The 11,445-nt window shown below is 35.4% G+C and overlaps 2 protein-coding genes across 3 annotated transcripts in view; one reads left to right on the forward strand and one right to left on the reverse strand.

Annotated features, from left to right (window-relative positions):
* Nucleotides 1-988: 988 nt before the first annotated feature.
* On the reverse strand, nt 989-8,571 carry DNAJA1 (DnaJ heat shock protein family (Hsp40) member A1). Its single transcript, XM_053700750.1, has 9 exons — nt 8,443-8,571; nt 6,215-6,392; nt 5,602-5,782; nt 4,075-4,179; nt 3,644-3,871; nt 3,088-3,202; nt 2,314-2,429; nt 2,101-2,201; nt 989-1,514 (listed from the first exon to the last, which is right to left on the reverse strand). The coding sequence occupies exons 2-9, from the start codon at nt 6,344-6,346 to the stop codon at nt 1,293-1,295; spliced, it is 1,200 nt and encodes a 399-aa protein (XP_053556725.1). The 5' UTR covers nt 6,347-6,392; nt 8,443-8,571; the 3' UTR covers nt 989-1,292.
* A 141-nt stretch (nt 8,572-8,712) lies between these two features.
* The window catches only part of APTX (aprataxin), a 145,703-nt gene continuing 142,970 nt past the window's right edge, over nt 8,713-11,445 (forward strand). The window contains exon 1 of one of the 2 annotated variants that reach the window (XM_053703224.1): nt 8,713-8,830. In XM_053703224.1, coding sequence (XP_053559199.1) covers nt 8,792-8,830 — 39 coding nt within the window. In that variant the 5' untranslated portion in view covers nt 8,713-8,791. The other variant, XM_053703225.1, reaches the window with a different exon arrangement.

An 11,445-nucleotide genomic window follows, 5' to 3' on the forward strand; every position in this document is an offset into this window, starting at 1 on the left:
CCCAAAAAGAATTCAAGATCTGTTTAGTGCCAAGTGAAGTCACACTAAATACTGACTTTTGCCTGAAAAAGCCATTTTTTTTTTTTATAATTTTGATTACATATTTCCTGTATTTTCTGTTTGTAACTTTATAAACAGATAGAAAAAAAAAAAAGTCATTAAAACTTTGCTAAAACAAATCTAATGGTGGCCTAAGAATTTTGAACAGTCCACTACCAAGTCTCCAAAAAAGGCACTTACTGGACTTCTTCATAAAACTTTTAATTAGTATCCAAAAGATAATACATGACATTTTGAAACCAGACCATTTATCAAATGTGTGTTATAGAGTAACAAATGAACGGGTCTGGTTCTGAAAAGTCATGGGTTTCTATCTTTTAGATACTAATTGAAGAGATGAGAAAAATCAATCATGTTATACCATCTCAAAGTGTTTTAAATGTCCGTTTAACCACTAAGACCTTGACTAACTACTACAAAGTTTTGTTTGTTTTTTTAAAACCCCAATGTTTATACACTTTACTGTGCAGAACAAATAAAACAAGCTGTATTTACTGTCCCTTTAAAATCACACATAATCATGGATTCAGATAGCCAGAACATAATACTAATCCCTTTTGGGGAAACTTATGGACATAAAATAAACAATTTCTAAGATATATGGACAAAAAAAAGTGCATATGCAGTAGATGTGCATCCGGAGGTTTTAAATACCTCAAAATGTAGAAGGTAGAAGCCACTTAGGTATTTTCAGGTTTGAATTTATTCTTGGAAACGGCAACGCTAGGATATTTGCAAATTCAGATCATAGTGTGTTGCAGTTTCAGAAGAATGCAATTTGAGTTGAAAAAAAAAAAAAAAAAAATCAGAATGGCACAAACCTGTTGAATACAATAGAATTCCATAATGCAAATGTTACGGATGGCTGCATGGTTTGAGATTATCTGCAATCAGCATCAAAACATTCATGAGAAAGAAAAAGCAATGCTGAACATTAATTTAGATTTTATTTCGCATTCTGTCAGAACACATTTAGGGTTGGATATTAAAACATGTAGAGTATGTAATCCTTAGTTGTAATCTTTGTGCTGGGGTGTTTACAAATACAAAGAAGATTGAAAACATGTGCTGGAGACCTAAAATGCATTGCTCAACAACGTCTTATAGGCCCCTCAAGGACAATAGTGAATATCACAATGGCTTAAAGCCCAAAATGCATATTTTCAACAACCTCAAGTTGCCTTAAGGGGAGGGGGGGGGTCACATTTGAAAATAAAGGATGTTTGATTGGCTTAGGAGGTCTGGCACTGAACACCACCTCTTGGGTGGTCATCATCATCTTCATGGTATACTTCTCCATTGTAATGGCCACATCTTTGTTGTGATCCATCAAAGTCCATTAATTCAGCTTGCTCCATATCCTCTGACTCTTCAATGGTTTTCCTTGGAGGTAGTAGTTTCTCTAACATAGGCAGCTTGTCTGGCGAAATAAAGCCATTGCTTGGAAAGTTGACCTAACGGATTATTAAGAAAAGCATTGATAAGCATCAAGTCCATGAATAGTAAGGGGCAAAAACGTATTTACAAATCTATTAAAGTCGCTAAAATAAACAGTAATTTTATATATTTTTAAATTCTGTTAAGGGACAGTAAACATCTTGACATTTTTATTTCAAAATATGTTTAGTTATGCATAAATGAATATATTGCAGTTTATTTTGCTCCATTTTCATGTAATTTAGCTCTGAAATCTAAGAAATTTCACCCTGCTGACTTCCCAAGGCTATAACCCTTCTAACATACCCGTCTAATTGGCTTTAACTGATTACTATAAGATGATTAACGTTTTATATAGGATTTTTAGATCAGTATCTGTGCATATTCTTTTTTTATATTAGTGTATTACCATGCAATTATAGGAAAACTGGTGTACACTGTCCCTTTAAGACTTGGCTGACATGTTATTCTACTGCAATAGAACAGAAAGGCCTTGTAATTGCTAGGTGTCTGTCCATTGAATACTAGAACGGGACTCTTCAAACAATTATTTAAAATTGTGCCTGAACATGTTCTGTGTAGTTCAGGAAACTATCTGCTTACCTGAAATTCGACTATGAGACGACCCTTTTCATATGGTCTTTTGTAGATGGGCATACCTTCATTCAACACACACTTTACATCCCCGTGTTTAACAATCTGACCTAAAAAATCCAAAAACAAAATTTTTATAACAGATATTGAATAACTTTACTACGGTCACAGGACGTTCAAAACATGTATCTTACAGTAAGCCATTAGCACATATATACTAACCAGCATGTGATGTGATGATTATAGTTCTAGAATCCAATGTAACAATAGGTTTGTGAAATCCACACAAAGCCTCTACAAGCTCAATTTCCATGTGCATTAACAAGTCTTCACCACGCCTACAATTGAAAACAAAACCGTTAAAGATCCATAAAAATTCAAATAAATAGTGGCAGGTAAAAGGTTTTGTGTAACAAAATACAACAGTGGTGGTAAGGTCCTGGAGGGAGTGTTCATAGCTTGCTTTATTGATGTATACATATAAGCACACACCTTAACGATTCAGAACATGCATTAAACAATTTTCCAATTTATGTCCATGATCAAATTTGCTACCTTTTTTGGTAGCCTTTGTTAAAAATACCAATAGGTTTGAGCATTTTATTATTGCAGGTCTATAAATGTTTAACCCTTGCAAATGCATTGAACAAAGTTATTCAAGTCAGCTCCAAAGCAGCAATGCACTACTGGGAGCTAGCTGAATGTGAGGTATCCACCAGCTAGCTCCCAGTAGCATAGAATATGTACATAATTTGTTAAGAGTAAAAATGAAATGCTCTGTATCATGCAAGTTTTGTTTTGACTTTACTACCCCCCCCCCCAACCAAAACAAAAAAAAATTGGTTGGACAGGACATATAAATTGACTAATGTATACACATAATCTAATCAACATGTTTCAGTTTAGGAAAACAGTAATGCTTTCTCTAAGGAACAAATATTTGCCTCGACCAGTGGTTTATGAGGAAGAATATGGTAGACATGAGGATGTTTATACCTTGTGAAAACAGCATGATCTTTCTGATCCAATACGATAATGATATCACCAGGCTCCAGTCCTGGTTCTTGGTCTCCTTCACCAGAGAAGGTGATTTTCTGGCCATCCTTCATACCTTTTTAAATATGAGTATAATTAAAGAATTTAAAAAAATAAATCACATCAACCCATTCACATTCATCCAATATACTGCCCAGAAGAGATGTGCAAAATTTGTATGCGGAAGTAGGCAGCTGCTCTGATCTTTTCGTAGCCAGATTGATTCTAGTAAAAGATCCCACACATCTTAGTGTGGTGATCTTGCACTAGAATCAATCTGGCTATGAAACAATCCAAACACAACGAGTAGCTGCTTACTTCAGCATTTGGATCCTCACAAAGGATCTGAATGCACAATCCACTGCCTACCTTTGCAAACAGAGCAGCAAATGTAAGTTTTTACTAGCACACTCATAGCCATGATAAAAATGTTACTATCCAAGACTACTATTCTGCATAAAATAGATTTCATGACATTTAGGTTTTGGTGCAATAAAGCCAAGATTCTCCCCCATACCTTTGTCAATATGAACTTCAAGAATCTTCTTCTCTCTGATAATTTTCCGACCAGTGCAGTTCTTACACCGATCTTTAGGATTGATTCGTTCTCCCTGTCCTTGACACTCTTGGCACACAGATTGTATCTGTTGAACCATTCCTGGTCCTATTTGGTGGATTCTTATTTGCATACCCGTACCTCTGCAATTTGGGCAGCATTCAACACTGCCCTTTTTACCTCCACGTCCTTTAAAACACAACATAAGAATTTCTTATGAGTAGGCAACCAAACGTTTTACAAATTATAGCTCTGAGAATGCTATATTCATTGTTGAGCAAAACCCGCCTTTTCCGCAAACTATTCTTAGTTTAGAGACCCAAAAGAGCATCTATTCTAGTCCTTTAACTTGAAATCATATTGCTATTAGCAAAGAATAATGTCACACCTACCTTCACATTTGTCACAGATTGTGTTCTTCTGTAGTGCTAGCTTTCTTGTTGCGCCATTATATAGATCATCCAAGGATACTGACAATTGGTGGACAACATTTTTACCTGCAAGATTAATTAGTGGTATAATTAACTAAAGGCTACACAAATTTAAATGAAAAAATAGCTAGTAGAACGATTGATTTTTGTTTTCATTTTAGAAAAGTCTGAAATTGAAATATACAACCCATTTAAGAATAGCAAAGATTATACATCATTTGAGCCATCTAATCCATATAATTATTTATAACAGCATTATTCTGCTGCATCTACAGTATATACCACCTAAGGAATAGAATATCAGACTCAGAGGACTGAACATTTTCTTTTTTGTATCCTTGTGCCCTGACCGTTAAAGGGACATACCCATTTTTTTCCCTTTCATAATTCAGATAATAGAAGTAAATTGGAAAGTTGTATAGTCTATCAAATTCTTTGATTTCTTGTTATCCTTTGTTGAAAAGTAGGACTGTAAGCCCTGGACTGTGCACAGTACTATATAGCAGCAGTTTTATAACAATGTTATAAATTAGCAAGAGCACTAAATGGCAGCACTATTTCCTGTCATGTAGATCTTCAGCTATGTGCACGCTACTTAACTAGGTATCTCTTCAACAAAAAACATGAGAACGAAGCAAATTAGTTTTCCTTGCCTGTAAAGCAAAACCTTCAGTGTCTGCATTTCAGAAAAAAAAAATAATCAAACCTATTTAAAAACAACAAAAATGACCTTTCTGATTCAGTACTGTACTATCGGGGAAAATGTACCTACCTTTAGGTTACATGTGACATGTAAATATGGCCTAAATGACATAAGATTGTGGTTTACACTGGGTCCCACCCCCTCTCCAAACTGTCCTATTTTACAGATAAAAATACTCCAAAACCTTTTCTAGTCCCAAACAGTTTTGGTAATTGGTTTTCTACTTGAATTTTTTTTTTGGTTAATGTGTAAATAGTGTTTTTTATACAGTAAAAAAAAAAAAAAAAAATGTATAATTTGTTTTAAAAAAGGGACAGTCTAGTCAAAATTAAACTTATGATTCAGATAGGGCATGTCCTTTTAAACTACTTTTCAATTTACTTTCATAATCCATTTTGCTTTGTTCCCTTGGTATCCTTAGTTGAAATCTAAATTAGGTAGACTTGTATGCCAATTTCTTAGCCATTGAAGGCTACCTCTTATCTGAATGCATTTTGACAGTTTCCCCCAACTAGAGGGTGTTAGTTCATGTGTGCCATATAGATAACATTGTGCTCATGCATGTGGAGTTACCTAGGAGTCAGCACTGATTGGCTAAAACGTAAGTCTTTCAAAAGAACTAAAATAAGGGGGCAGTCTGCACAGGCTTAGATACAAGGTAATCACAGAGGTAAAAAGTACATTAATATAACCGTATTGGTTAAACAAAAATTCTGGAGTAGACTGTCCCTTTAACAAAATATTGAAAATTGTGAAAAAGAATTTTAACAAAAGCTATACATTACCTCTTCTCTCACGTTGCATTCGTCCACCACCTCCAAAGAACATGTCAAAAATGTCCATCGGTGAGCCAAAGCCACCTCCTCCCATGCCTCCCTCTTTAATGGCTTGCTCACCCCCTTTATCATATAAATCTCTCTTCTTGGCATCAGAAAGCACTTCATATGCCTGTGAAATCTGTTTGAACTGTAAAGAAAGTATAACGCATTTTAGAGTCAAAACTGTAAACAATAATTTGCTCAAATAGCAAATAGGCCCTGATTGTTAAGTTTGTTTATGGAGGAGGGAAAAATAATACATACGGACATATATACACTACACTTGTGCCTAAACTACTAAAAACTAAAGAGTTAACACTACCAACATTTGTTAAAAACTGAGTCATAGCTGTATTTAAGTGGAAATTAACGTTTGGCTTACATTTTCAAATTATGTTAAAATGATTTGCAGTAATTCTCATGCTTAAAATTAGACATAAGATTACCGATTCAAATATATATATGGACATCCCTTTTGTCCAAACGCTTATTTAATGGAATGTTAAATATAGAAACCAATATTGACTGCAGATAAGAGCCATAGGCCCAGCAAGTCTGCACAATAAAAGTCAAGACCTACCTTTTCACCTTCATTAGGATTCTTATCTGGATGATACTTCAGAGCAAGCTTTCTGTAGGCCTTTTTGAGTTCATCTGGTGAGGCAGTCGGTTTTACACCCAAAACATCGTAATAACCAGTTTCTTTCACCATTTTGTCAATGTGTAGATAGCAACGTCTGTAACTCAATTAATCAAACCTACAAATAAAAATTAAGCAATAAAATGATTACACACACTGTAAGCTCATGCTCCATTTTATGTAGAGGTAAAAATCTCAATTGACAGCACATACTCCACAAGTTTGTTAAAACTGCATCATGATGCAGTGTCTAGACTATCTCCTAGCAACAGGGCAGGAACAAAAACAGCTCAATGAAAGCATCAACTTGAATTCTTGAGTTTCTTGGAAACAAAGCCAAAAGACAATGCACAAATCTTGAATCATTAGGTGCATTATTAAACAAAACTATTGATTTTAGTCCAGGTATCTTGTTTAAAGAGATATATAGATATATATATTCCCCAATCAGGAGCCGCTGCCAAAAACTGTTGGTACCATGTGGAAACGGACCATGTCCAAACAGTGATATTTCAGAACTCAGCAGTGTTACCATCATTGCAGATTGAGTCACCAGCAGTTTACACTCCCTTTCCCGGATTTAAACACAGATTTGCAAGGTCACTAGTGATAAAATTACAAGCTCTGACAAATTAGTGCATGACAATGCAAATAATGTTATTGTTGCTTTATAGAAGCTAAATGACATGATGGTTAGGGGTGGGAAAACAAAACAAAACTATACTTGGGTAATTCTAAGGGCACAGTCTATCAAACACTGGTGGACATATCTGCCCGCATTTACTATTGCATACGACTGATCCTTTTCGCTTGCGTGTAACCCTGTGCACAGCCAAACAACAAAACTTCTAGCTTACTTAAAAGGTCATTATAGCCAAAATTGCATGCACTAATTTGTTTAAACATGTAATTTTAAAATGACCCTTTAATGGTATGCATCCAACTCCACAAAAGAAATAAACAGTTTAAGTACCACCAAAGCGCTACAGAGCACAGCGGATTTTGAGTGAAAACTCACAACACACATAGCATTACAGGGTTTCTAGTTTTAAGATATGCTTCGACTATAATAGTATACAGCAGACACCGATATAAAAACAGTATAAAACCTTAATATATACTTTTTATTTTTAGAAACTCCCAATTTAACACTGTTGATTAGATTAGCCCGGGACACCCATTGAAAATGACTGATAGCAGCATATGAAAAGACCCATTACACAAACAGAAGCAGTCATTATACATCAGTATACATCTAAAACTTTGGGGCTTGGTTTAGAGTCTGAAAATCAGCATAATGTTATTTAAAAATAAGCAAAAACTATACATTGTTACAAAAACCCCTACCAAATGTGCTATATAAATGGATCATCTACAAAACATTGATGCAAAGAAAAATCTAGTGTATAACGTCCCTTTATATATACACAAACACACAGCAGGGAAATATGTACATAACCTTTCTACAGCCATGTAAACTCCTTGCCTTCTTTAAAAAGCAAACATCGACCACTAAAGATCGTTTCCTTCTCCTTACTGTGTCAGGACATATTTTTTAAGACATATTCATTATATTTGTTGAGCTAACACCCCTCAATTAAAGGGATACTGTCATAACCGATACCTATATATTCTATACAATGTACAAATGTAGATTATTTGTGTGTAATCTAAAAACAAAGTATGAGAAGAACCTTCTTATAGCATTTTACATAAATCGATTCGTTGGCTGTCGGCAGTGCTCGTTTTGGTCATAGCCTTATCTGGAAGGCGAAGGTTATGTGTTTCCCCCCCATCCCCCACTACACAGCTATGAGAACCCAGTTGTACCACAGGTTGGCCTAGAGAGCAATGACGCAAAAAGCCCCACCAGAAGAGGCAACGGGGGTTAAGATTCAGATAGAATACAAGACGCCCATTCGAGTAAATCATTCACCGCTAAAATGTCTGTCAAAGGTTAAATAAATCACCACTATTGGTAATTTTATTATTAAACGTACGTAAGCTGAGGTGATCACGTATTAAATTATTATGGGATGGATAACGAAATGTACTAATAACTCTTGGCTACTCGAAAACTATATTTTCGGAAGGAATCTCTAGAATATGGGACGGTACTCAAACACATTTTTTTTGTTAAAAATCCCAGTTATAAATGCTGCGCTTACCTATAAAATACAGACTAGTTGTTCGTCTCCCTGCCTTCTGCTATGCTGGGGCTTCTGGAAAGATCGAAAAGAGAAGCCGCATCCGGGAATCTTATGTAAAAAGAGGTAGGTGGGACTGCACTGACGTCATCAATCCGGAACCGGTGTTTTGGCAGTTCTGGGGACGCCCATCTCTTGCACCAAGCAGCAGCATGGTATTACGTACGGCGTCACTACGTAGTCGTAACGTGATTATTTTCTACTATGCTATCTTTTGGGCGAGAGGTAGCGGAACTTTTGTTTTAGCTTTTTAAGTAATACAAATATAATACGTTTATATAGATTGAATATTTAATTTGACTTTTCGTGTATGATGAAGAGAATGCCAGAAAGAAATATGGCCGCCGCGGTACTAATACTTATACTAATGAAGTGTATGACGAATTAAAGTGTGGGGTTATTTTCCTGTTTACCTGCGGTCGTATGTGTTGGTTTTGGTGACTGGTACAGTTCGGTAAGCTTGTAAGGATGGCCTGTGTAAGTCTATGCACGTCATCTTCATTGGTAATTTCAAGCACAAGTGGTATTATCACTAAGAGATGTATGTGTTGGTTGCATATGTATTCAGTAATAGCAAGGTAAATCAGTTATTTAAACCAGTTGTCCAATAAAAATCTATATGGTAAAACTTGATACATAAATGTCCAGAAGTTAAAAGGTTCACTATACCTATATTTTTATAAAGTGTGCTTTTGTGAATGCTATCATTGAACTATAGCAAATGTTTGAAAGTGCTGAGGACCAATTTTTACATTTGCTATTTGTATAAGGACCTAGCAGTGCCCTTGGGTCACTCGTGCACTAATCCTGGTGTGTGTGTGCTGTTCCTGTTTGTCTCACTTCATCATTGAACTATAGATACACTTTGATATGCAAACCAAAGTTAAACTTTAATGATGCAATTTTTAACTTACTTTTAATTTACATTAAATGTCCTTTCCTCTCTTGGTATTATTTGTTGAACAGCATTTCAAAGTAGGCTTTGTAGCAGCAATAGGTTACTGGGAGCTAGTTGGTGATTAGCCAATTCCGTAAACTTCTATTAACAAAACTCTCAGCTACTTTCCTCCTGTAACAGAGGAAATATTCTCCATACTCCTATCTTCGGCTCATCTCACAACCTGTCCAATTGATCCTGATTCCTTTATGACTTCTCTCTCTGCTTCACTACCCCCTGCCCTAACTCATCTCTTTAACCAGTCTCTCACCGCTGGCACATTTCCTGATACATTCAAGTATGTGTCACACACCAATCCTAAAAAAAGCCCTCAGTTGACCCACCCATTCTAACTATTGGCGGGTGTCCTTACTTTCCTTTGCTTCCACATTATTGGAATGACTGGTCTATAATCACCTAACACAATTATTTACTTTCATCCACTACAATCTGGTTTCCACCCTAAACATTCAGCAGAAACCAATCTTACTAAAGTAAAAAAAAATGATCTGTTATCAGCTGAAGCAAAGGGACACTACTCTCTACTAATTCTTCTGGAGCTATCTGCTGCTTTCAACTCAGTTGACCATCCTCTTCTAGTAAAAATCCTACATTCATTTGGGATCTGAGACACAGCCCTCTCCTGATTTGGTTTATACCTCTGAAACCGCTTGTTTTCAGTATTCTTTAACAGCATATCCTCTGATCCTTTGACTCTCTCAGTTGGAGTACCACAAGGCTCTGTGTTGGGTCTCTTACTTTTTTTTTTATATATATATATATACATCCTCCCTTGGAAAACGTATACCCTCCTTTTGGTTCCAGTACCATTTATATGCTGATGATACCAAAATCTATCTTTCCTCTCCTGATATCTTTCCCTCTTTACTCAACCAGATTACCAACTGTCTCTCTGCAATTTCCAAGACACAACTGCTTTTTATCTCCCCCTCTTTGAGACATCCGACACCTGACATTTCTCTAACAGTTAGAGACTCTATTCTCAACACCTCACCATAGATCTGCTGTCTTGGGGGTCACACTTGACTCTGAACTCACACTCACCCCGCATGTGCTTCCGTAAATTACTTCTAAATCTACTACCTTTCAGCTTGAGATCATGACCCCTTGTTCTTGAATTTTTTTTCTTTCTATGAAAATTACTCACAGCCTCAGCTTTACTAATCCCCTTAATATACTTGAAATTTACAATCATATCACCTCATTCCCTTCTCTCCTCTAAGCCAGGGTTCTTCAAACCATGGGTTGCAGCCCATTATTGGGTCGCAACACCATGTTTACTGGGTCACAACTTGTTTGTGTGTTTTTTTTTTATGAAAGTGTGTGTTATGAGAGTGTGAACTGTATCAGTGTGTGTGTGTTGTATGAGAGTGTGTGGTGTGTGCTGTCAGTATATTTATGAAAATCTTAGTAGTGCTATCCAAATAATATATCAGTTTATGGCAGGGTTATAAACACAATCTTATATTAATTTTCCTTAAAAATTGAAACCCTAATCAACCATGCATCTACTAGACCATACAATTAATATAAATATCTGAATTCTTTTATTTAGTTAATATCCATAAACATATTGAAGTATATTCGCAATAATAGGAAATGAAACAAAATTTATATGCGTTTAAACCAACTCTTAAGATATGCTATCCTTCTTACAAAACCCAGAAAAATATACCTTCACAATTCAGCCTTATTTATTTAATACAATGGGACTAAAACCTTTAACATCCAAGCAATACAATTCTAAACTGTGCTCTTTCAACAATAGGATAATATATATATATTCTGCTATTTAACTGCAATTTATCCTAATACAGAATTAACTTACAATATCAGAACTTGCACAGATGATTTACTTAGCAAATCAGATACAGATTTAAACAATATATATATATATATATATATATATATATATATATATATATATGCTGTGAAATGCTAACTAAAACAAAAAAAATAACAGCAATCCAGTTTCCAATTTTCGCAACGGATCCAATTTCACACCT

This window comes from Bombina bombina, chromosome 2, assembly GCF_027579735.1.
Source record: "Bombina bombina isolate aBomBom1 chromosome 2, aBomBom1.pri, whole genome shotgun sequence".
In the NCBI taxonomy this organism is placed as follows: domain Eukaryota; kingdom Metazoa; phylum Chordata; class Amphibia; order Anura; family Bombinatoridae; genus Bombina; species Bombina bombina.

Coding starts and splice junctions, on each gene's coding strand:
- DNAJA1 (XM_053700750.1), bottom strand. CDS start 6,346: ATGGTGAAAGAAACTGGTTATTACGATGTTTTGGGTGTAAAACCGACT. Junction 4,180..5,601: donor AATGCAACGTGAGAGAAGAG/GTAATGTATAGC, acceptor TTAATCTTGCAG/GTAAAAATGTTGTCCACCAA. Junction 2,202..2,313: donor AATCATCACATCACATGCTG/GTTAGTATATAT, acceptor TGGATTTTTTAG/GTCAGATTGTTAAACACGGG.